This window comes from Ascaphus truei, chromosome 10, assembly GCF_040206685.1.
Source record: "Ascaphus truei isolate aAscTru1 chromosome 10, aAscTru1.hap1, whole genome shotgun sequence".
Lineage (NCBI taxonomy): Eukaryota > Metazoa > Chordata > Amphibia > Anura > Ascaphidae > Ascaphus > Ascaphus truei.
Window position 1 is genome coordinate 25,082,545 of NC_134492.1, and position 27,447 is coordinate 25,109,991.

At 40.9% G+C, this 27,447-nt stretch overlaps 1 protein-coding gene across 7 annotated transcripts in view; it reads right to left on the reverse strand.

The window, feature by feature from the left end:
- TAL1 (TAL bHLH transcription factor 1, erythroid differentiation factor) overlaps positions 1-24,383 on the reverse strand; it is a 43,775-nt gene extending 19,392 nt beyond the window's left edge. For 4 of the 7 annotated variants that reach the window (XR_012804069.1, XR_012804070.1, XR_012804068.1 and 1 more), the window contains exons 1-4: positions 24,245-24,381; positions 18,659-19,452; positions 13,900-13,994; positions 11,600-12,486 (exon numbers count right to left, since the gene is read on the reverse strand). Coding sequence is in view for 2 of the 7 variants with exons in the window: in XM_075616268.1 (XP_075472383.1) it covers positions 12,065-12,486; positions 13,900-13,994; positions 18,659-19,389 (1,248 nt within the window). In the remaining 5 variants the exon portion in view is untranslated. Of the gene's footprint in view, positions 1-7,052; positions 12,487-13,899; positions 13,995-18,658; positions 19,453-24,244 lie in introns of those variants that run through there. The other 3 variants (XR_012804072.1, XM_075616268.1, XM_075616269.1) reach the window with 3 other exon arrangements.
- Between the last annotated feature and the right edge of the window lie 3,064 nt (positions 24,384-27,447).

Genomic DNA, 27,447 nt, shown 5'->3' on the forward strand with positions numbered 1-27,447 from the left:
CGCTGGTGCGTTGTGCGTGCGTCTCGCTGCAACATCTGTTGGTTATTTCTCAACCTGATCTACAATGATACTATGTTAAAACACAGAGATGTCCCCCTTTCCACTTTCTCTTTCCAGGACAGAAAGAGGCTTATTTACTAAGATTTTATTTTTAAATAGTAATAAAATCCTTAATTAAATGTGCATTGTATGAATAAAGACTTCTTACATTTGATACATAATTTGTTTGTTTGAAATGATGTTTGACACATCGCATCACGTTGAATACCTGATTGGTACAGTTTCAATTAAAACAGGATTACTGTATGTTTATTTCTTTTTTTTTAACAAATAATATTAGTTAATATAAATTATTACGGTAATATTATTTATAATGGCCAAACTGTGAAAATAATTTGTTTTGCTAATCTATATATTGAAACTTGTGCTGCATCAAATAACATTTTTGGTTGGAACGTTGCAAATGAATTCTGCGCTATCACTAATAAAATACTTTTCATGGTTTACTCCAAGTCGAACTTGGCAGACGATTTTGACGCACCTTCTCCTTTTTTTGGTGCACAGAAACATTCTTTTTCTTAGTACATATCATTAATATCTGTACGCCCAGCACAGTGCATTTCTGTGTGGCGATAAAACAAACATTTGGCTTGGTGCAGAAGGAAAAATGGCAGATTAGTACAGAGGTGCGCACAAGCGCAATTTGAAATGCGATTTTGCACCAATTTTAAACTACAAACAAGCAGTTTGTGACGCTTAGCACAGACGTCGCAGTCACCCACTCAGTCCTCTCTGCATCAGCTTCTCACGTCCCCAGCCGCAGTGAGGGAGTACAATTTCCATCGAAAGAGTCAGAGGCCGGATTTCTATACCTGCATCTGTCCGCCTGGTCTCAGGCCAACGGGAGTGATTAAACGGGGCCTGCGCTTAGGTTCCATTTAAAGAGTTCCGCCAGACCGCAGCTCTGTGTCATGGTAATCCGCAGTGTCCCCGATCGCCAGGCAGATGCAGGCTGGCTAATAAATGTTTAGCTGACACAGAGGAGGAATCTTTTGTGTGGCACTTGTGAGTACACTTGTAGCAACGCATGAGTTTGCTAATTCAGCTCGTTGAAAAGAAGTGGGGACGCTTATGTTTGTTTCGCTTGCCCTCAATTTTATTAACCCCTCCCTTGCCAGGGAGGCACGCAATGCTTTCAAAAACACTGCACACCCCTCCGGCAGCAAATGGGTTAACACTATTCAACACAAAATCTAAAAGTCCTTTTTTGACTGCATACTGTATTTTAGGTGCATACATTTCCAAATCTCTTAACCAAACTAAAAACTAACACGATCCAATGTTATACAATACTGGGTGTTAAAACAGCTCTCCCTCCAAAGGAACTATAAAAAAAAGAGGGTCAATGAGGTGATGCTCATGGAAAAGTTAACGGCTCTCCAAAACGTAACCGCATTCTACAGAATATGGGAGCCATGGTTCATTTTATAATATAAGAGTAACCCTTACACATCATATAGGGTCACAGAACTCCCAGACAAGAAGAACCATGACACCTCGACCTCAAATCTAAACTGAGAAACTCAGCGCCCCCCCCCCCCCCATACCCTCTACTCCTTGAAGGCCTTTTCTTTATGACAAATATGGTTGTCAATTCTTTCCCCTAAAAAACAAAAATGTTTTTGTATTAGGCTGTACATTTTGTATGATATGTTCAGGTTGTATAATTGCCTAATAAAACTATTTGAAACGAACAAAAAAACAGCTCTCCAAGCCACGAAAGCCATCATTATTATTAGCATTTGAGTTGGGGATGCTACAAACGCGCCCTCGTAGTGGCAGTTAGGGGAACGCTCTCTCTTACTCCCTCTACATTCCACAAAGGAGCAGCACACGAAATAAACATAACAAAGCTGGGGAAGGTCTGCAAGTGAAGTGAAGTTTAAGGTGGGAGAACCTAGGTAAGAGTCAGAACCTTGGGCAAGTCATATTATCTCTCATATGATGTCATGCTCCGCAGTAACGTCCCACGCTATTCAAGAATATGTTCTCGGGAGCCTGTGATTTTCTCCTTAGACTTTTCTGTCCAAGTTTCAAAAGTTTCTAACAGGGGTGGCCAGCTCTAGTCGTGAAGGACCACCACCAGGCGAGGTATTTGGGATATCCCTGCTTCAGCACAGGTGGCTCAATCAGTGGCTCAGTCCCAAATACCTGGCCTGTTGGTGGCTCTTCAAGGCTGGTGTTGGCCACTCCTGCATTAGAACATCTTCATTTTTTTAAGAAAAAGTTCAATGAAAATGAGTTTCTTGGGCAAGTGCTAACACTTCTTTGCAATTCCAATATTTTATGATAAGTGGAACGGTGGCTTTAGATAAAAATATAAACTATTATTAAAGTTCCCAATAATCATTTTAAAAAGGATGGCTAAAGGTTTTGAGATTAGTACTGTACACAGGTGCGCACACGTGCAATTTAAAATGAGATTCCCATGCGGCAAGTTCTTACGATGCTTAGTTCACCGGCCCCATCAAGTTTTGCATCAGGGGTCGCCAACAAACAGAAGGACAAGTAAACCTTTTTACCTCAAATTTAGAAAATGATGTTAGATGTTCCTTACATTGTGGCTGTGTGTGTGTCTGTGTGCCTGTGTGTCCATTCTCTCCCTCCCCCTTTCCCTCCTCTCTCCCCCCCCTTCGCATCTCTCCCCCCCTTCGCATAATTGTACCTTGTGTTTCCTCCCCCCCCCCAAAAAACAGAAGGACGAGTAAACCTTTTTACCTCAAATTTAGAAAATGAAGTTAGACGTTCCTTACATATTGGGTGTGATACAACCACGGGCAGAGAAGAGACAAAATACACAAAAAACTTTGGTGGTATGTAAGTCCGTAAGAGCGATTCTCAGGGGCTGTATTCACACCTCCCAGGATTTGTTTCTGATTTATATAATATATGCTACTTGAGTGAACTTTCTTTATCTCAGATTCCCAGTTCTCCCATTATCATTGTGTGTGAGAAGAAATACTGTAGGTGAACACACAATGCACAAATATGCATAGTGATGTTTATAGGGACTGCACTGAGCTCAGCCTATAATCACCGGGTTTTCTCCCCAGGGCCCAGTTAGCTTCCCCAGCCTTTGTTCAGAAGTGAGAATATATGGAGGCAGCAAAGATAACTAGATACTCTGCCTCATACTCGTGGGACAAGAGACATATTGATTACAGTCAGGCAGCCATAAAGAGCCCTTTCCCACTAGCATTTCTGTATATTAATGAAGTTAGGAGGAAGGCCTTCCCATCGTTAGCGAGGCTGGGAATTTTTGCCCTCTCCACTTTTCACCAGTTTTGCCAATTATACAGGGAGGCAATTTCTCAAAGGTTCAGAAATATCAAATAAATCAGAGATGGCTGATTAACTGTATTGCAGACATTGTGGCATCGTCAGGCTGAGCTGGAGAAGTTGCTTGTCCTGTAGCTAGCAAACAAGACATAGGATGTTGCACTTCAAAAGAAAAAAATTAAAATGCATGTTTGGATGTTCCATGTATTCTTTGGAAAAACCCTCTCCAAGGGCTGCATTTGATTTACAAAGTAGCAGAATGAAACCTAGCTCCCTCAAAACAAGATGCAATGGTAGAATGCATAATACATTGGTTGCAGGATGGGCGATGGAGTGTTAAAGGGAGTACATGCATAGGTGGGGAAGGTAACCAGTGGGGTGCCTCAGGGATCTGTACTGGGATCCGTGCTGTTTAATATCTTTATTAGCGACATTACAAATGTTCTGGCGGGTTGGCACTCCAACAATGCTAAACAAAATGATTACTGATTAATAGATTGGAGGAATGGTCAAGAGTCTGGCAATTACAATGTAATGACAAAATTTGCAAAATAATGCAATCGAGTCTCAAAAATCCAAAGGCAGAATACGGGATCAATGGCGCTATACTGTCAACTACTGCAGAGGAAAGTGACCTGGGAGTCATTATTTCAGCTGACGTAAAAGGAGGAATGTAGTAGGAAGTAGCAATGGGAAAAGCCAACAGGATGTTAGGTTGTATAGGGAGAGATATAAACAGCATAACGAGAGGGGTGGTGATGTTATAGATCAGTGGTTCCCAACTCTACTCAAGGACTACTAACAATCCAAGTTTTAAGTGTATCCCTGCTTGAGTACAGGTCGGTCATTCAAAATGGTTGGGCCATCTGTGCTAATGAGAGGCTATCCTTAAAACCTGATGACTGGAGTTGGGAACTATTGTTATAGATCACTGGTGAGATCTGACCTCTATTCAATTCTGGAGACCGTATCTCCAGAAGAACATAAACTGGAGAAAAGAAGGGCTACTAAAACAGCGTATGATCTACAGCATAAGACTGATCAGGAAAGAATAAAGGACCTTAATATGTACAGCGTAGAGGAGAGAAGGGAGATGGGCGATATGATTGAAATTTTCTAGTACATAAAGAGTTTCAACGTAGTACAGGAGAGAATCATATATCAGAGAATCAGAAGCGCTTGAACAAGAGGTCGTGCTCTGAAGCTGGTGGGCGGCGTCTAAGGGGGAAATCTAAGGCAGCGCTCAGGGTGCCGGTGCATGTGCGCGCTACCGTGTGCTCCGCCGCGCGTGCTCCTGCAGCCCCAGCGATATGTGCACAAAGGCTGCAGGATATTGGGGAGGCGATTGCGGGTGTGGCGAACGCGTCACAAAGCTGGTTCATCCTCATTGGCTGAACCAGCTCACGTGACGCTGCCATCCCGCGACTGCAACCTGAAACACAAATCTACTTGTCGGGCCAAAATGTAGCAGCGTCGATGCGCTACAGCGCCGCCGTCACTTCAGATACTACCATAGGAACACAGGTAAGGCTGACCGTGCTCATGCTTGAGAGTGGTGACGTCACCAACTCTTCAAGCATGAGCGTTCTGCTGTCCTGCAAAATTTTAGAGGAGGAGTTGGGGGCATGTCATTGACTGGATTGAGGCTGTGTGTGTGTGTGTCTCTGTGTGTCTGTGTGTCTGTGTGTGTCCATTCTCTCCCTCCCCCTTTCCCTCCTCTCTCCCCCCCCCCTTCGCATCTCCCCCACCCTTTTTCGCATAATTGCACCTTGTGTTTCCCTGTGGGTTTGTCATTTTATCCTATTACAGTTTGCTTGTTTTTTTTCCCACACCAGTTTTACTCACATTACACCCTCTGCCCTCTGAATATGGGCTGCTGCCTACACACACACTATTTCCCTCACGCTTCTTCTCGCAGAAACTGTGACTCACACGTCCCACATTTTAAAGCCCAAATCCCTAGCTACAGGTACTGAAATTGCAATTGGGAGAAACCACTTGCTCTTGTAACAGCATCACAATCATGTCATGTTTTTGTTACGCTTGCAAACTCTGAGCAGTACATGCTCTCCGCTCCCCCCCCCCTTCCACCTCTCTCCGCTCCCCCCCCCCTTCCACCTCTCTCCGCTCAGCACTACCTCTCTCTCCCCATTGGTCGGAGCAGGGTCATGTGACCCTGCGCTGAGCTCTGAAGTCAAACTCCCCTGTCTCCCCAAGCGCCAAGCTTGGGAGAGCGTGCGTGCCCGTGGGCCGCGTGAGCGGGGACGTGAGTATTAAGATTCCAATAAGTAAACTCGGCAAGTACCATGCGCTCAGCGCTAGCGTGGACGCAGCCTAAGGAACGGAATTACTTTTTCACAGAATAAGTGGTGGATTCGTGGAAAACAGCCCCCATCACAGGTGGTAGGTGCTAATACAGGAAGGGTATTCAAAAATGCTTGGGTTAGACATAAGGTTAGACGTATTTTCCTAAATACAAAAGAAAGCCGAGGATCAAATAAGTGAATAGAACAGTGTATTGGTGCATCACCATGAATAGTCCATAAATATTCAATTAATTCCAATAGTAGATCCAAACTTCAGGACATAGAGTATATTGGCATAACATCTCAGGGTGAGAGACTGGAGGCCTGGTGGTGCCCATGCGGGTACCCCAAAATAGGTCTCCTAATGAAGTGTACTCAACCCCGAGGAATAACTCAAATAAGTCCAGCAATGGAGGATCAAATAAGGCGTGAGGTTTTACAGCAGATGGGAAAATGGGAAGACACCGTGGCCAGGTCGTTCTTATCTTCCGTCATTATATTCTATGTTTACCGAAGGTAAAAGTGATATGTTCATAAACACGTCTCTATAGTCTTGCTCGTCTGCATCAATTATAAAATGAGCCATAGTAATCCTAATCCACTTTATAAAGTTCGACACCTTTGTTTGCCCGTCTTCTTCTCCGCCACCACGGACATGGGGCGGCGCTACCTTACAATTCACAGGCGCAAAATCAGAGCAACGTGGAGGCGAAATTACTGCACCGGATTTTTTCAAGAAGAAAATCCCAAAGGTTGTAATTGGGACGTGTTTCCATGATAAATCTGGTGCTGTTTCACCCCCCTCCCTAGTTTTACAGCCGGGAGACTTTGAGAAATAGCCTCCATATAATGATTAGTGTAGCCTCACTATTATATAGCTTCATCTTACTGCAGTGACTGCTAGATATCTTACCACCAACTTCACTTGCGCGGTCTTTGTACAAAGTAATATGAAAGATTAGATTTATATATATATATTACACATATACAGTGTGTGTATTATTTACATGTGTGTGATATTTACACATTGTGTGTGTGTGTGTGTGTGTGTGTGTGTGTGTGTGTGTGTGTGTGTGTGTGTGTGTGTGTGTGTGTGTGTGTGTGTGTGTGTGTGTGTGTGTGTGTGTGTGTGTGTGTGTGTGTGTGTGTGTGTGTATACACACACACGATATGAATTATTATATTTGAGATTATATTATAATTTCCTTACTATTTGTAGTAATACTACACAAACATTTTTACATAGTGTATATAGTATATACAATATTGTTATGTTATTTGTTTTTTTAAATAATAACGCACGCAATCATACACATCTATATATCTATCCTTTTTGGTGAATATTAGTAAATCAGACAGCCTATGTAGCACTTGCATTCGTCATCATTACATGTCAACAAATATAAGTAAGATTGTATTTACAAGTTTATTTGTACATTTGATATAAGCACACCATATTTTCATATTTACTACAGAACTTGCGTCAGAGTGAAGGTGCTGACGCTTCCCTCCCCCCCCCCCCTAAATTTCATTTATCCAAGATTCAGAGCAAAGAAAACAGCACCAGATTTATCAAGGACATTTTTTTTTTAAACCACAGTGGGATTTTGCTCTATAATAAATCTGGTGCTGTTTTGTTTTTGCACCCGTTGTGTTTCAGTTTTGTCGCTAGGAAACACCCGGTTGCAAAACTTGGGTCACAACCGCTCCAAAAAAATCCTGCACTTGATTTATCAAAGCAGAAAATCCTACTGATATTTTGGGGGAATGTTTATTCTAGAAACATTTCGGTGCAGTTTTATTTGACAGCCGGGAGGGTCTTCTTTCAAAACATAAACCTCTCCAGCTCGCTTCAATTTCCCATTGGGATGATAAATTGGACATTTTCAAAACCAGGGTTAACTTGGAAAACAATTCAAAAGAAGTGGACAGGCCCCATTAACTGTCCCTTCAGGAATTCCCCCCAAAGGTTTTTCCCATCACTTTTTGATAGAAATAAATGAAAACATTAGTGGGGTATATTTAACAAAGTCTCCTGCCTCCAAAACTGGCGCATAGCTAATGCAATAGATTTATCCCAGGTAGAAATCCCATTGGTTCCTATGAGAAACATTTGCATTGATATATTTGGTGCTGTTTCTTGTGCCAGTTTTGTAGGTGAGAGACTTTCCCCCCACTGAATGCGGCTTTGAAAAGATAAATCCGATGACACATGAACGGAGATATAATACAGCTTTGGAGAACTTTTATTTATGAATGTTCTCGATATTGCATTAGATATATTATAACAAATGTGTTTTCTAAATAGCAAAAAACGGCTTGACAAGGTTAACTCTTTCCCTGCTGGCAGGCGGCGGCGGGTCTGTAACGTCTTGCTCCGACGTGCGCTGCAGGCCCCCTCCGGCTGAGAAAGGGTTAAAAGGGTACCAAGGCCTGGGTTACTTAAATTCCCCGCAGGAAATGCAGAACCCCGACTCAAGACTCACTGTAACAAGTACAACATTCACGGAAAGTGCTGTCATTTACATCAAGACATAGCGCAAGCAAGAGAGGAGGGCGATAAAAATATATGTACCTTTCCAATTACAAGTCTGTACATTTACACATTACCTCAGGTAACGAGCTTGTGTTTAGTAACAAGGCTACAATTATTTATTTATTTTTTAAAAAGCATAAAGGTCCATGTACCTTTTGATTGCAAGCTGTGTGTATCAAGAGGCACAAGTGTCTGCCATAAAACCAATGTTCAGATCCTTTTTACTCTGTCATTAAGTGCCCTTTGGCTGCAAAACAAGGGGGAAAACAGCACCAGATTACCAAATGCAGGGAAGGATCCAATTAAAGGGTTTCATTTTTTTTCTGCCTCTAGAAGACTTTAATAAATAACCCCCAATTATATGGAGGTAGTTGTGACCTCGTCTGCCTATTGTGCACAATATTGTAACTTTGTCTGGTTCTCGCACACAAAAAAACAACTAATTTAGTAATTTATCAAAGTCTGGAAACTGCAAAACTGGGCGGAAAAACTGCAGAAAAAGTAATGTATCAAGAAGTCGTGTTCTATTAAAACCAATGAGCTGTTTTGGTGAACCTGGTGCAGTATTTTTGCCCGTGTTTCGGAACCGGGAGATTTGATAAATAACCGCAAGGTCTCTCAGCGGCAAAACAGGAAAACAAACGTCTGAGAAAAGTGGAGTTTTTATTTTCTTTGACAAATAGCGGCCATTTCTCCCCCCAATGATAAATCTGGTGTTGTTTTTATACCCAACAATTATCAAAGTCTCCCAGCTACAGAACTTGAGATTCTCATGTTTGCTAAATATTGTGGTATAATGTTGCAGGTCTTTTTGCCCGGCTTTTGCAGCCGGAGACTTTTATTAATAACTTACTTTGGCACTATCTGCTTTTGGCTAAACTCCTCTAATTAATGCAACAAATGACCCTTCACTACCGATTTTCTTACATTTGAAGCAGACACAAGCAAGTGCTCCTATGTGAACATTCAGGGAACGTAATTTCCCCCTTTACTTGGGGCCAATCTTTAATCGATAATTATACAGCTCAACCCTGTTATAACACGATCCGTTACAACGCGAATCCGCTTATATCACGATGCAAGCGTGGCTCCCAATTTTTGTATTTATGAATACTGTACAACAGAATTATTGGTGTCTTAAATACTTTATTGTTCAAGGCATACAATTGTACATTATTCCTACCGCGATCCTCTTATAACGCTATGTGATTCTTTGGACCCCAAGCATAGCGTTATAAGGGGGTTGAGCTGTATTCATTAATGCAGTGGTGCTCAACTCCACTCCTCAAGACCTGCAACAGGTCAGGTTTTCAGGATATCTCAGCTTGAGCACAGGGGTCTCAATTCGTGGCTCAGCCAAAGACTGAGCATCTGAGCCACCTGTGCTGATGCTGGGATATCCTTAAAACCTGGCTTGTTAGGGGGTCTTGAGGACTGGAGGTGAGCACCACTGCATTAATAATTGAAGTTGAATTAAATTGATGTGGGACATGTAACATCAAAATGCAGAACCTTGAAATGGCAAAGCTATGCAGTTAATTAACCCAGAAGATGGCAGAGTTGACAAAAGGGCTTAAATATCGCGAGGATATAAATGGTAGCTAATTTAACCAGTAAAAGGGGCCAGGTATGTTTATTTTGACACGGGACGACATTACTTTAGAAAAGCAGATATTTCAAATACGTTAATACAGTATATGGATTGCACACCTAAGAAAGGTTTGATTAGTGCAGATAATTCAGAGACCCATCATAGAATAGATGTAACCCAGTGCAACTGGACAGAATAGGGCCATGTATGTAAACCAGCTATTATAGGGCTTTTTAAAGTATCCGTGAGATTGGAATATGTGTCCCTTGATGTCATATTATTAATGTTTTGATTCACCTTGGCTGCCTTAAAAATAAGAATCAACTACAGGATTTTACAGGCCTAATGAAGAGGTCTCTCACCCCCATACCGGCTTTGTACCTTGCACTCCATTAAGGGGAATAATTATCAAACTAATTTTGCCAACAGGGGATTATGATAGATAGACCCGAGACCCTTTATATACACGGTATATTCTTTGTACATACAGTGGCGAACTTCCCATTAGACTTGATAGGCCCAATCCTAAAGCGGCAGAATTTGGGGACGGCATGCACGATTGGCGCTTGCCAGTCGCTCGGACGCATGTGCGATCAGCGTTGCAGGCCGCGCATGTGCGGCCAGCAAGCGCCAATCGCACATGCACGGCCGGCAACATGGCGTCACACAGCGTCACGTTGTCATGGCAACGGGACAGAGCGGCGCTGGAGGAGGAGGGCAGCACCAGGTAAGTGCCTAAGGGCGCCATATTTTTTAATCCGATACACTGTACATATATTACTATATATAGGGGTCCGCTTATCAAAGTCGACTAGCTGTAAAAGAAAAGTGGAGCAGAGGCTCATTTCAAATCAAGCGGATTTTTTCATTTAAAGGGACAATCCAAGATAGCTGCTTCTTTTTTTTTTTTTTACATTGAATTGAAGCAGGGGGTCTCCGGAGCTGAACCCCATTGATTTCATCTCCGGGAACCCCCTGCTTCCGGAGATACACACCTCCGTAGAGGGTGCTGGTAACCACTCCGGCTCGCTACCTGGGTTTCACGTAATGGCCGCTTTTCAAATCTCCCGCATCCTGCGGGCCAATAGGAAGCTGTGATGTCATCCGGTGCGGCTTCCTATTAGCCCACGTGATGCGAGAGCTTTAAACGTGCAGGAGATACCGACACCCCCTTCGGAGGGTCTGTGTCTCTGAAAGCAGAGGGTTCCTGGAGCTGAAAGTCATGGTGTTCCGCTCAGGAGACTCCCTGCTTCAATCATATGTAAAAAAAAATATTACACACAGTCAGCTGGGATTGCTCCTTTAAAGAATGTAATGCAGTTTTCTTGTTGTTGCTTAAACTAGACAATTTAGCCCATTTTTATCTGCCGAAAGGATACAAGAATCCCCTCCGCACCAGTACATAAGGCCATTATGCTGTACTTACGTACTTATTTGTCTAAGCAGCAATGTACGAATTGGAAACGCCAGCTGTATTATTGATTTGTAAAGATTTAGGGATTGGATCCCTGCTACGAACATGAAAATACCACTGAATAAATGCAAGAGGGTGTAACACTGGGACTTGTAGCTTTGCGGTAAAAAAACAAACCCCAACACCGGATATTCTGCCATATACAAAGTCAATGGGTAGCATAGTCATATTCTATATTAAAACAAACACAGCCTCAGCTACTAAAAGGCCTTGAAATATAAAAAATTGATACATTATAAATCAATGTTTTTAAACACTGTTCTTGCTGCAAATGATGGATCATATGACAAATTGTCAAACTATTATAAATAATACTGACTTGAACTTAACCAATCTGATACAAATGTATGTACCTTCTTTTCAACAGGTACCAAGTAAAAATAATCCCTTAGTATGTGCCCACAGGTTCCAAAATCCCAGGTGAGGCTGTTACTAAGGATGTATGTACTACATGTTCATCTTGTCTCTCTTATTAGTATGTATCCCAAGTTGCACATAGCTAATAAAATGCTACATATTTGATGCTTGGACAAGCCCTCTAAGTGGTAGACAAGTGGGATAGAATAAACCTAAACTGTGAAGAAAAGCAGTCCTCTTGCACAGCTGATTTCATTTCAGTGTAGGGATGATCAGTACATTACAAAGATGTACCTCCTCTTCAATTCAGATAGAGTACCTAATGGATAAATATTTTCTCATCATCCCTAGTGTGATCTTCTTCAACACCAAGAAAATGGAGAGCTGTCCAACCCCCAATGGAATGATAGTTAATACCCAAGTAAAATCACTGGGGATGGCACCAATGTTCCAGTAACTGTTCATCGTTGTCCATTGCCTTCTATAGGGAGAATGGATTGGTGAAGGCTTCTGCTGTGCTTGGAGTCTAGTGTATCGTGGTCCTCTGTGAAGCTTTCAGGGCTTTGTGCTCCATCCAAGGAACTTCCATAGCTAGAGTTTGGAGACAGCATGTCATGCACAAGATCTTGCTGGACCATCCCATTATCTTTAGTAATTTTGCTTCTTTGGTTGCCTTCTTCCTCCTGGTCATCGAGAAGTTGGGCCAGGAAGTTGATATATTTCATGGCCAGGCGGAGGATTTCATTCTTGCTGAGTTTTTTATCTGGTGGGTGAGTGGGGATCAGTTTGCGAAGCTCAGAAAAAGCACCATTTACATTCTGCTGCCTCCACCTCTCCCGACTGTTGGTGAAGATTCGCCGGACCACTTTTGTATGGGGACCTGCTAAAAATAACACATCTATGATTTAAACTGTATATCTTTGGGTGGGTAGCAGTGCTCAAAGTGGGATAGTACAAGGGGGCACAGAGATAGACAACTATTTAATTATTATTTTTTTACACTAGTTTGCAGTAATATTGTTCAAATCTTTCTAACATGCAGTAAAGAATTTTGCCCCAACCTTTATTAACTGTAGATACACATGGCCATTCATTTTGGGGCCCTTTCTATCCCTGGCTAGTGAAGAACATAATCAGCAAACACCAGAACAGGAATAGATGTCTTTTCTGATGCTCCTTTTTAAATAAACATAACTACTAATGTGATATTGTTTAAACCTGATATCCTCAAAGAAAGGTTCACCAAAAAATTATTATTGACAAGAGACAGGATTTTAAATGTAGAAACGGTTACTTATTTTCCTTTATTTTTGCATATAGTGCCAAAAAAGGAAGAATCAGGAAAATAATGGTCATTATTACTGAACTTGAAATACTTAATATTACTTTTAAATGTAACTATTGAAGGGATCTAGCAATGTAATGGTTGTATAATAATAATCACTGCTATCATTTCTTACTATAAATAATTGAAAGAAATTATGATATATTTTGTTTCCTTATAAGAACAATAAATATTCAAGCTGTGACGTATGTTTTTGAGCACACTTGCATTTTGTCAAAATAAATAAAATGTTCAAAATGTAAAAAAAAAATATTATACAGACAAAGTACTAAACAATTACTGTTCTTTAATCTATTGTAAAACGTTATGTACGGGATTCTAGCTGCAGTAATGGACCTGGCGAATGCCTGAACAATTTCTAGATTGTAAAATCCTGGGGGTAGGAACTTCCTTCCTATTGTCTCAGTTTGTCTTAACCAGGGCCGGTGGGACTGGGTGATCAACGGGTGCATTTGCACAGAGCGGCGGTTTCTGGAGGGTGACAAAAAGGAAGCAGGTGGGAGGTCATGTCGGCGGGTGGGTGTTTGGCCGGGATGTTGTTAGGCCCAGGCGGGTGGGTGAGCAGGACGTTGCTTGGGCCGGGCAGTGGCAGTTTCTGGGGGGGTGGCTGGGGCCGGGCAGCAGCAGTCAGCCTTTGTGCAGGGCGGCAAAACGCATTGTACATATATGTACAATGTTATTGTCTTCCCTCCCACATTGTACTGAGCTGTGCAATATGTTGGCGCCATACTGTACATACAAAAGACAATAATAATATCTATGGAACACCAAAGATGAATCAATCAGTGAATAAAATGTAACCAGTTCTGTTGTCTCTCTTGTTGGATGCTGATCTTTGCCACTGCACACACGCACACTCGCACACTCGCACACTCGCACACTCGCACACACGCACACACACACACACATACACGGCTTGTTAATAACCCCTGTAATAAACCTGGGAATTACCTTCAGTGACTTCCACCTCATAGGGGCCTGATCGTCTCTTGGATCGGGAATTATTGTTGAACATCGGGAAGGTGTCCGGATCCCCATAGAAGCCGCTGCAGATATAATAATATCCATACATGAAGCTTAACTATTGACTGCCCCAGAGGCCTGCAGCACATTGCAGTGTAAGAATCAGTTAGGGGATTAATAGTCTATGGGCCCGGTTTATTTCTTGGTAGCCCTGTCTGCGATAACATTCAGAAACAGGTTACATACTGGTAGAGGTTATATACCTATATACAACATTTGGCTAGTTTAGGGATCTACGTACAAAGGCAAAAGTGATGCAATACAGGGGAAACAATCCTTACCCTATATATCAATGGAAAATCCCATTGAAAGCTATAGGATTTTTTTCTTTCATGGGGTACAATCAGAAATACTCCACTTTTACCTTGATACAAAGTCCCCAAGTGGTAATTAGGCTTCTACCTGACACCGATTGTTAACCAGGGAGATTTCTGCTAACACAAAACTGGTGCAATTTATTACTCTTAGAAAATAGAGAGAGAATAGAATAATTGCTTACATTTGGTTTAATAAAAAGGTTGTCATAAAACAATTAAAGAATAACAGGATTTCAAGATTTGGTACAAAAGAGGACGAAGGATAAGGATGTGAAATGGGAAGAATGTTCTTATTGTGAGAAAAAGATTAAAGGGGGATTAATGGGCAGGTCGCCTGGCAGGGAAAGGGTGTCTGGAAGTAGGGAGATAGGTTGCTTGTTTAAAGGAAGCAATAAGAGGATGTTTTAAGGAAATGAAGAGGAAGAGGAAGTGAAGGAGGACAGGAAGTGGGATGAAATTACAAGGATAAAGGATGCAGAAGACATAATCCATATGGTAAGAGAGGATATATGGAAAGTTAAGATTTGGGAATGGAAATGAAATGAATTGCTAATTGCTGGGTGAGATTAAAATGCAGACCAGCACAAGGGGGATATGCAGAAGGATCATCAGCAAATGAGATGCTTCAGGGCTATGTATCAAAGTCTCCCACTGCAATAAATATATATATATATATATATATATATATATATATATATATATATATATATATATATATATATATATATATATATATATATATATATATATATATATATATATATATATATATATATATATATATATATGAACACCTTAAAAAGCAAAGGGATTTTCCTCTGTAAAAAAATCATTTTTGAGCTGGTTTGGCCCAATTTTTCCACCTGGAGACTTTTTGGTCTATGTAATAACTAGTAAGTGTCGCAAATGAAAAAAACTATTATTATTTTGATTGCATTAACCCTTTTTTTCTAATATGAGCCTTAAGTGTGAGAAATGTTTTTTTTATTCAGGTATTAGGGCACAAACATGTGATCTTCATAACACACATGTAAATGAACCAAAATAATGTCTGTATGCAAGTCAAACAATTATTTGTACCCGGTGTAAATCCTACAAAGTCTGTTTGTATTGTTCTCTCAGCTTTAAACTGTGTATCAATGATCAGTTCTTTTGACTACGCACAGATGTTTCATTATATACATTAACAAAATCTATTATTTTCACAGTATGACTATCATAAAATATGTTAAATTAATTATTGATATTTAATAACACGTTTTAAAATTAAAAGTGCACATAATCCTGTTTTAAATGTAATGGTATCAGTTGCGCAATGCAACAGAACACATATTGGCATTCGTCATTTGCAACAACGTGTGACAATGTGAGAAGATTCATACAGCCACTACAGCCATTATTAAGCAGATTTGTACAGCTCAGAAAAAAATGGTTATTTATCAGAGTCTCCCAGCTGCAAAACTGATTTTAAAAAAAAGTTTAAAAAATGAATCGTTTATTATAAATTACCCACTCATCAAAATCTCCTGGCTTCAAAACCAGGAAAAACTGATGAAAAAACTGCACCAGATTTATAAAAAAAAACATCACATTGGTTATAATTGGAATATTTTCTCATAACCCCCAGACTGTCCGTTTACTGTCTGTCACGAGGATGGCACATCAGGTGTACGTCATGAGGACTGGCAGTCTGTGTACGTCAGGAGGACTGGCAGTCAGGTGTACATCATGAGGACTGGCAGTCTGTGTACGTCAGGAGGACTGGCAGTCAGGTGTACATCATGAGGACTGTCAGTCTGTGTACGTCAGGAGGACTGGCAGTCAGGTGTACATCATGAGGACTGGCAGTCTGTGTACGTCAGGTGGACTGGCAGTCAGGTGTACATCATGAGGACTGGCAGTCTGTGTACGTCAGGAGGACTGGCAGTCAGGTGTACGTCATAAGGACTTGCAGTTTGTGTACGTCAGGAGGACTGGCAGTCAGGTGTACATCATGAGGACTGTCAGTCTGTGTACGTCAGGAGGACTGGCAGTCAGGTGTACATCATGAGGACTGGCAGTCTGTGTACGTCAGGAGGACTGGCAGTCAGGTGTACGTCATGAGGACTTGCAGTTTGTGTACGTCATGAGGACTGGCAGTTAGGTGTACATCATGAGGACTGGCAGTCAGGTGTACGTCATGAGGACTGGCAGTCAGGTGTACGTCATGAGAACTGGCACACAGGTATACGTCATGAGGACTTGCAGTTTGTGTACGTCATGAGGACTGGCAGTTAGGTGTACGTCATGAGAACTGGCACATCAGGTGTACTTCATGAGAACTGCCACACAGGTATACGTCATGAGGACTGGCAGTCAGGTGTACATCATGAGGACTGGCAGTCAGGTGTACGTCATGAGAACTGGCACACAGATATACGTCATGAGGACTTGCAGTTTGTGTACGTCATGAGGACTGGCAGTCAGGTGAACATCATGAGGACTGGCACATCAGGTGTACGTCACGAGGACTGGCAGTCAGGTGTACGTCATGAGGACTGGCACGTCATGTGTGCGTCATGAGGACTGGCACGTCATGTGTGCGTCATGAGGACTGGCAGTCAGGTGTACTTCATGAGGACTGGCAGTCAGGTGTATGTCACAAGGACTGGCAGTCAGGTGTATGTCACGAGGACTGGCACAGGTGTACGTCACGAGGACTGGCAGTCAGGTGTACGTCACGAGGACTGGCAGTCAGGTATACGTCATGAGGACTGGCAGTCAGGTGTACGTCATGAGGACTGGCAGTCAGGTGTACGTCATGAGGACTGGCAGTCAGGTGTACGTCACGAGGACTGGCAGTCAGGTGTAAGTCATGCTCTAAATGCTCATTCTATGGGGACATTGCGATGTCATCGTAATGGAAGTGTATCCACTTTACTTCCAATAACAACACTGGGGGGCCAGTTGCGACCATGTGATCCCCAAAGTAATCCGGTGGCCACATTCCAGGAGCACTAGCGGCATTTGGCTGTCACTGGTCTCCCGGCACCAAAAGAGTATCTGGTGCAGTTTGTTGTCCCATGTTTTGCTGGAAGATTTTAATAAATAAGCATTTGCCATTTGTATGGCTGACCATAACACTGCCTTATTGGAGGGTGAGTAATGTGGGTGTCCAGTGGTTTGATACAGGGGAAATAAACAGAAAACACACAGTACAGGGAAGGAATCTCAAGGTGAGACATAAAAGAGCACATGTAAGAACAGGCACAGGTTGTGTTCAATTAGAATATGAAACAGAATAGAAGCATTAAGAGAACAGGTTGTATGATGAATGAGAGATGCTAATAATAATAGTACAAGAAGTGGAGGAGTGATCTAAAAAAAAGGTGAAAAAAAGATGGTAAGACAGAGAAGAAGAAAATTACAGTAAAAAAAGGAAATAAAGATAATTAACTCGTGGAAAATAAACAGCGAAAAAAACTAGAAACGTGAAAACACTAAATAATGTAAAAAATAAAGGGGGGTAAGAAGAGGAGAGGGGAGAGGAGAGAGAGGGAGGCGGAGAGAGGGGGGAGAGAGAGGAGTGGGAGAGGGGGGAGAGGTGAGAGAGGAGGGGGGAGAAAGAGAGGGAGAGAGTTGGGAGAGAGAGGGGGGGGGAGAGAGAGATTGCCAAAGAGAAACAAGGGGAGGCGAGAAAATGCGAGAGAAGCAGAGAGAAAGGTAGAGAGAGGTGAGTGCGAGTCTGAGGCTGGCTGCGTGATGCTCAGCCTGAGATGAGCTGAGATGCTCTGCATGATAAGATGCTGTATGTATTAGTACCTGTGACACTTATGGTGTAGGTATATAATGAGCGGGGGTACTCTGCTGATATGAGTGTGATGAGCTGACATGCTCTGCAGGATGAATAAGAATAGATACGTATAGATGAGATGCTGTATGTATTAGTAGCTGAGATGCTCTGCAGATGAGATTATGTGTGTATTAGTAGCTGAGATACTCTGCAGGATGGAATGCTGTATGTATTAGTCGCTGAGATGCTCTGCAGGATGAGATTATGCGTGTATTAGTAGCTGAGATACTCTGCAGGATGAGATGCTGTATGTGTTAGTAGCTGAGATGCTGTATGTATTAGTAGCTGAGATGCTTTGCAGAATGAGATGCTGTATATATTAGTAGCTGAGATGCTCTGCAGAATGAGATGCTGTACGTATTAGTAGCTGATATGCTCTGCAGAATGAGATGCTGTATGTATTAGCAGCTGAGATGCTCTGCAGAATGCGTTGCTGTATGTATTAGCAGCTGAGATGCTGTATATATTAGCAGCTGAGATGCTCTGCAGAGGGAAATACAGTAAAGTAGAAGGTGACATGCTCTGCATTGGAACCCACCTGTTTTCCGGGACCAGGGGCTGGCTCAGTCCGTATAACATGGTTCTGCCGGGCGCCTGCAGGGGGAGGGAAGCCGGGGGACTCAGCTGCACCATCCGGGCTTCGTGGACTTGTTCAGCTGTCACAGGCGGGGGGATCGGGGGTCTGCACAGCTCGGTGGTAGCAGTGAGGGGGGGTCCGAGCACTGTTAGGGGGGCTCTGCACAGCTCGGTGGGTGCAGTGAGGGGGGGTCCCAGCACTGTTAGGGGGGCTCTGCACAGCTCGGTGGGTGCGCTGAGGGGGGGTCCCAGCACTGTTAGGGGGGCTCTGCACAGCTCGGTGGGTGCGGTGAGGGGGGGTCCCAGCACTGTTAGGGGGGCTCTGCACAGCTCGGTGGGTGCGGTGAGGGGGGGTCCCAGCACTGTTAGGGGGGCTCTGCACAGCTCGGTGGGTGCGGTGAGGGGGGGTCCCAGCACTGTTAGGGGGGCTCTGCACAGCTCGGTGGTCCTCACGTTCTGCAGCATCAGCTCCTGTTCTCTGCCCTTTATATGCCCGGATCCCTCCCCCCTCCTGTGCAGCTCAATCACCGGCACAGCCCGGGGGGATCCGGGGGCCGCCCCCTGCCCCATCCCACTCATCTCCTCCCCGACCCCCACACACACCCCACGCTTGCTCTCCGCCTCTGCCGGGTCTTGGGTGGCGGATGCGACACCCTGAGTGTCACCCATGTCTGTCCCCAACCTCTCCATCATCTTCAGGGACAGAGGGGGACACAGTGCTCATACCAGGACTGTCACCTCCCACAGGAACCCTACCTGGGGGCAGGAAAACAAACATCTTTAGGTAACACACCTGACTAGTAAGGTACAAGTACATGAACCCCAAACCTGAAGGGGCACAAGCCTGACCCAACCACGGCCTCTACTACTGGCAAAGTATACACATGGTTTCCATGTTTTTATCCCAATAGTTATTTAACCCCCTTGGCTGACAGAGGGGCCATCAACTAAATGGTTATAGGTTAGGGCAATATGAATATAATAACAGTAGAGGGCTATATTCTCCCTCTTGGAATCCTTGGGGTGACGGGACCTCTGTAATTCGTTAGAATAAATGGGATCTCTGTAATTCGTCAGAATAAATGGGATCTCTGTAATTCGTTACAATAAACACAGCCCCTATATACTTCAGGGTAACATTTAGGATTAGGGTAAAGTTTAGAATTAGGGTAAAGATAATCTTGGGACCTGGGTTTTCTCCTGATGTTGTTATAATTGTACCTCACTGTATACTTCTTACTCACACTGCAATACACCGACTACATTCAGGGGATAATATGTTGTTTTTTGGGGGGGGTATGCACATTACTCCCTCGTACTGTAGCAATTTTTGCCATTTGATACCGGATTTTTATCAAAGCAACACACACCATTGCAATTCATAGTATCAGTGACTTTCAGAATAATAACAGAATGTATGTACTGTCTCCCTCTGTATAAAATCCACACAGCTTCCCTTTAACTCCTTCCAATAAAAAAAAATCAAGATATAGTGACTTTTACACATCTTTAATCGCACATTAAATTTATATCATGTATCCAAAATCAAATCCAAACCCTTTCGCTGCCAGAGAAGCCAGGAACCAAATATCATTATTAGTGCTGGAGGGGGTGGGGGGGTGGGGGTAGTAATGGGAGCTGAGAATCCAGGAGCCTAATGGGAGCAGAGGGGCCAGTCCACATGCAGGAGCACATTGCACCACCCCTGTTACCTCCATGTGTCTGTGCTGTATATGTCTGGCTGTTATCTCTGTAGACAGATGTGAGGGGGGGTCACCACTGGATTAAACTGCACATTAAATGAGAACAGTGGAACACAAGCAGGTACATGTATATAAAATAAAAACAAGTATCACAATAATAATAATAATGTGATGATAGTGTCATGATTATTATTATTATTATTATTATTATTATTATTATTATACTGCTGTTATGTTATTATTATCTGTGGATAAAGCAAGGTCGGAAGGTTCAAACCAATGGGCGGCCAGCCAAGGATCATTAACCCTTCTGCGTCAGAGGAGCCGGCCACACGAATTGTTTCTCGGGCTGTGACTGGATTCAACCAATTTCCCAATGAGCAGCTTTGTAAATAAGTGAAATACAATAATAAATAAACCCTGAAGGCTTGCATTTTAAATGATGGGACTTGCGAACCTTATTATCTCTGAGAACCCAAGGAAACCTATATATATATATATATATATATATATATACACACACACACACACACACACAATATATACAAAGAGATATAATGCTAATCTATTAATGTAATGTATAAATAATTACGTTACATAACCCACTTATTTATTATTTAAACAATGTAATTAATATGCATGGTGTGTACATGTACAGTATACATATATACGTGTTAGTGGGAACGGCCTATGTATATTGTATTTTATACATACATACATAAATGTCTGTAATGAGGTAGTATGAGAAGCTGTGTTATGTGACATAAATACAAATGCTGAGCTTTAGAAAAAATATTCTTAATACAGACACTTTGAACATCTTCAATTTCGTTGCTATTTCCTGGGGTTTTATTTTGGCAAGTTTCTGGATAAACTGAAATAACTGTTGCTATTGATCACTTATCCAAACAATACCCTTTAATTAAGACCAACATGATCTAAAGCACTGATACAATAACATTATTCCTAACAATTCTAAATAAGAATGATTAAAGTAAAATATGCTAAATCGTTTGACAAATTATTATCTAAGTATTGTATAAAAATATATAATTTAGCAATAGCATTGGCGATTTAGCAATAAAAGACATTTCATGCAAAGCATACCGCTATTTAATCCCTATTAAATGTGTATTGTAATGTACATGGCAGTCACATACACATTATACTTGTTGCTGTTATTATTGGGACATGATATTGCGGGGATCGCTCTATTATTGATAGTATGTCGATCATTACATTTCAGTAATTAAACCTTATCTCAAACGGTACGGGTCTTTGTCTAATACTGGGCTTTAATGAATTATTGAACTTTCACAATAGAAAGTCAGAATAGATGCTGCTCTCGGTTCTTCCTGAATTTGCTGTTTTCCAAGTGCCCGGAATCACTATCTTTTATTTTTTATTTTTTTAAATGTAACCCCTTTAATGTTGCTTTGTGTCGTTAAAGGTCCTTCCAGCACCGAAATGGTTAATGTACCAAAGGCCAGGGATTCATATCTAGTCACTTGTATATATTTTTATTTTGCAAATATGTCATATGTTGAAAGGATGAAAAGGCAAATACAAATCAAAACGTATTCAAATGCAAAGGCAGCTCTGCGTTTATATTCCTTTTTTTACATTACAAATATAATGATGTCTTGATTGTTATCAAAGGCCCCTCGAGTACTGGAGTAATTAATCTATTAATATTATAATACCTTGTACACAAGTATTAAAGAGATTGAAAAAGCACTTTTACAGTGTGTATGTAAGATGCCGCTGTTTTAATCGAGCACTTTTATATTTCTTTAAAGGAAAAATGATTCATGTTATCAGTTATCACATTGTATCCATGTGCCTGTTATGTTATAGTTAGGAGACAGACAGCAGCATCCTGTTCGTGTTATCTGTGTAACCTCAGATACAACCTCAATAAAACCTTCCCAATCTCATAGCTCCTTATCCATGCCCACTAATACATCAACAGTTACTTACAACAAGGTATCACCTTCTCTATATATTCATTGGCTACACTGGGCCAGGCTGAGTTCTTGTTAACCAGCACTCACACAGCACAGGTAAAATGAACTGAGTAATATATCAACAATAATAATAATCATCATTATTATTATTGTTTATTAGTAATATTATTACTATTCTAGTATTGTTATTGTTCAGACAGAATTGTTGTTCGGTCCATAAACACAATATAAACCTACAATGTATTTGTAAATGAACATGACGTCCAATTCTAATATAACGAAATACACAATGTAATACACATATTTATATCTTATCGATCATATATATATATATGTATAGCAATAATATAAACACATGTGGACAATAATTTGCTTTATTAGTTTAATATTTCTAAGACTTTAAATGAGCTCTGACGGGAATTCCCTGTGATTCAGTGTTACTGTGTGTGTCCAATTCATTTTAATAATAATATTTTTTTTAATGTATATCCAATAAAGAATATCACTTGTGAGCACATTCACATGTAGACAGATCTGCAACCCTGCCTTTCACCATGGGAATGTGCTCAAAGTGATATTCTTTATTGCTATATGATAACGGTGGAGGTTTTTTGTCACCTTTTTCATCCACCATAACTTAAAATGTGTATGGTATGTATGTCTACCGTTCTCATCTATTCATTTTTGATTATTAAAGCTCTGCTAACACGGTACAGATATATATATGTATATATATATATATATATATATATATATATATATATATATATATATATATATATATATATATTTATATAGTCATCAAGGTCAGTTGGCACTCCCACGAGGCAAAAAAAGCTGGTGGTACATGTCCCATAAGAGTAATGCAAATATACGATACGCATAAATAAATCAAGAGACAGCACACAACGTGATGAAGTATAAAAGGTGTATTAGTGAAAATAGTACATCAAAAAGACCAACGTTTCGGTCTTTTAGAACATGTTTTTTTTTTTGTTTTTTTTTACAAACACCGGTCACGTTTAACAGAACAAAAATGCTTCTTAAATATCTCAAAATGGCTTTAAAATGACCTAGCGCGCCCGTGATTCCTTTTAGTATTGTTTTTATGTTCATACGATATGAAGGAGTCATTCTATTCCCCAAATATATCAATATATACACATTCATAAATATAATATGGTTGGCATGTTTTTTTCTTTGTGCTTCGTAAATTATTTGATGCCTTTATTAAAAGTATTTATTACCCATATTAAATGATTGCAATCTTTAGTTCAGAGTACCTGTAACTATAAAATAAAAAATTCCCATACCCTAGAGAAAAAAAAGCATTTCCCTATGAAATAACGGTACCCTACAAGCTCCCACGGAACTGAACGGGTTACACACGATGTATTTATCATATCAGTCAATAAATAGTATTCACAAACATTATATATATATATATATATATATATATATATATATATATATATATAGATTCGTTACCACAGAGTCTGTGGGTCAGTACAGAATATGGAGGTTGCACTACATTGCCGAGCAATGAAAGGGTTAACCCCGATGAATACAGACCGGTCCGGTTCAATATACACACATCTGTCTCCCACTGACTTTTAATGAAAACATCCAATAAAACATGGCAGAACTTCTTCTGTCCCCTATTCCTCGGGCCAGAGCCCCATCTCCCATACAAAACGAAAATAAAATGTCACATCCCATATTCTGCTTGGGGTTTTTTTTCTATGGGATCCTCACAGTCACAGCCACGGGTAAGAGAAGCAGTCAAGAACAATGAGACCCCCCCACCCCTGATCTTAACACCCACCACCAGCCAGATCCTAAAACAAAAGGTCCATACAGTATTTAGGAATTACTTACCGTTTGTCTTTCATTTGTATAAGTGTCTGAAGCCATTTTGTGGCCTATTCATGGCTGCTGTGGGTGGGTTTTTTTTTTAGGGGAGTTGTTGGGTGGCTGCTGGAGAATTGGATGTAATCCTCAGCACGTCCAGTTTCCTATTTAGTATGGAGAGAGGAACACTTCAGCAATGTGTCCAACAGAGATAAGGCAGCCGCACTGGCCAGCCTGCCCTGATAAGCCCCTAAACCCATTATTTATGAAATGATTCATTATTATGTGGCAATTTTATCGAAGGAAAGAGGAAAAATATGGCTGGGGTATATGCATAGGAATAACTCTAGAATACATGCCTTTTTGGGCTATTTTATATGCATGTGCTTAGATGCTCTTAAAAAAAGACCCTGCAGAATAGAAGTAATAAAACGCACCGTGACAGACTACTAATTCTTTACTTTATTTCACTTGGAGGTTATTATACTGGTTTTTTTTTGTGGAACACCTACCCAGTGCTTAATTAAATGTAATGAGCTACAGTAAATTGCCAGGATGCTGTTGGAGGGTGGTACACAGAGCTAAATGAGAAAGGGTATTTATAGCTGATATTTCCCATTCTTCTTTTCAGACTGTTTCTTCTAGATGCAGAGAGAGAAGAAAGGGGCATTTAATAGCATCACTGTTTGCAACTTCCTATAATAAGGATGAACTTGGCATTTTCAGACTTAACCTTCTAGGGATAATACAATTAGCTCCACATTTAGATACACATCTCTATGCACCATATATGTTGTCTTGAATTGAAGAATGGATATTGTTTTGGTAGGAACTTGACTGCATAGTTAACCAGTTGGCTGCTAGCTGGGGTTGTACAGCGTTTGTTTTCCATGAAGCACTGGAAGGGGGGGGGGGGGGCGGCTTTCCCAGCCAATCACAAAAGAGCACATTTTGCATTTGTTAAACGCCCTTGATATGTTTTGTCAATTACACATAAGAGAACAATTTCCGAGCAGCAGCTACTGTGTGCTACTGTAATACCGAATGAATGCATAGCAGTAATAATAGTAATAATAATAATAATAAAAGTAACAACAATAGTAACAACAACAACAACACTGATAGTAATAATAATAATAATAATTATTATAACAATAACACCAACACAACAACACAACAATAATAATAACATTGACAATAATAATAATATGAACAATACAAATACTAATAACAACAATAATAACAACAACAATATTAAAACGAAATAATAATTACAATACTACTACTACAACTACTACTACTAATTATAATAATAATATGGATTATTGCTGTAATTATTCCTTTTATTATTACTATCACTATTATTACAATGTATGATCATTAATATTATTATTGTTATAAAAACAATGCAAACAATAAGAGGTATTCACGATTATTGTCATACAATAACTAGAAACTATTCTCATCATTACTGTTTATAAGACATGAGCAAGCATGCATAATAACATATCAAAGTAAAGCATCACACGCATATTCTTCTAAAGAGGTTGAAGGGGGTGATGGTCCATAGCTCCAGTCCTGTTGCCCATAGCCCCATCTCTGACGAGGGTACCACCAAGAATGAATTCCCCCCCTTTCATTCAATTTTAAACCTATTATTTTGGTGGCCAGTTGCTGTCCAAAGCCCTAACGTTTCTTTCAGCAGGATGAGGGCATATTCATCACTCATGTACCCCCACATGCTATGTGCACAGTGAAAGGGTAGCATTGAGGCACAATTGCACCACCATTAATTAGTTCATCTCATGGTTGCCTAAGCCAGGCTTATCTGCTCTTGAACATGAGCTGCCATTTCCCTGCGGGGGGAGGGGAGGGGGCTGTGACACATTGCTCTGCAGCCCCTCTGACAGCAAAGGGGGTATAAAGCATAATATCAAACAATGCCAGCTCATATCCAATGCCTTATGTCTTGTTACCAACAGTGGCTGTAGTCATATTTGTGGGAGGATACAGAACAGTGCAGCTGTGGGGCAAAATACAAATACCCCTTTAACCAGAGCTTCCAGCATCAGAACAGGAGGTGGAGCCTCAGATCAGGAGGCAGGATATTATTCCGTCTTAAAAACAGCTTGTGCTAGTCTTCTAAACTTAATCATACTACTTGCTACCAAAACACCCTGTAAAGAGATTTCCTACTGTGTGTTTGTGTGTGTGTGTGTGTGTGTGTGTGTGTGTGTATATATATACTGTGATCATTTTAGTTGGGGACCCTGGTCTTTGTATTATATGAATTAGTGAATAACAGTTCACGATTCACGTTCTTTATGTCATTCAGCAGTATGGAATATACGGTATACTATACAGTAAAATACTTTGCATAGAGGACATAATACATTAGCTACCCTGTTGTTAGTTGGGATTGCAATGCACCTCGTTGTAATGTATTGCATGATTCCTTAGCACTGGAGACCTCCTATAATTACAGGGCTCAGCCATTAAGGTGCTCGGACTGGAATACAATTGGGCAACATCAATCTACAGTATTCACATATATTTCACATCAGGTGGGCTGTACAAGGCGATTTCACAAGTTCTTATCTGCCAGTTTCCAGACCATCTCTCCAACCCTAGGAGATAAAAGCTAGCTCTTACATGCTGGGGCTCCCCTGCATTTCTCCAGTTCCTTCCATTTCTTGCTTGGGCAGCTAAAATCAAATTAAACATGAAGGAGTAACCACTTGCAGCCTGCCTCAGCAGATCTTGCTTTAAAAAGTAATGAATAGTAATGAACTGTAACAGTCAATACTTTCTCATCATTAAATAGTAAGAAACCTTACTGCAACTCGTAGACTTTAATCCTTGTGCACTCAGATGTTGGATGTGTGTATGTGGGGTTTAAGAACCTTGCAGGTTAAATATGGTAAACTAATTAAGAAAATATATTATTTTTCTGCAAGAAAACAGATGAAAGTAGAAGAAACACGCATTCACTGCCAGAAGTGCAGAATGCATCATTTTGGTTCATACAAACACTGTTTTCTGCTGAAATGAAATAATAATGTAATTGCTATTTCTTTAAAAAAGTACAGTTAGTAATATTTAGTTTGCTGATCATTTTAAAACCCTAATTTAATTGATAGTCCGGATTTGATAAATCCGAGATAAGGGTGGTCCCAAGATACCTAGATAAGAGGGTTACTTATGAAGCCTCTCAGGTGCAAAAACGTGGG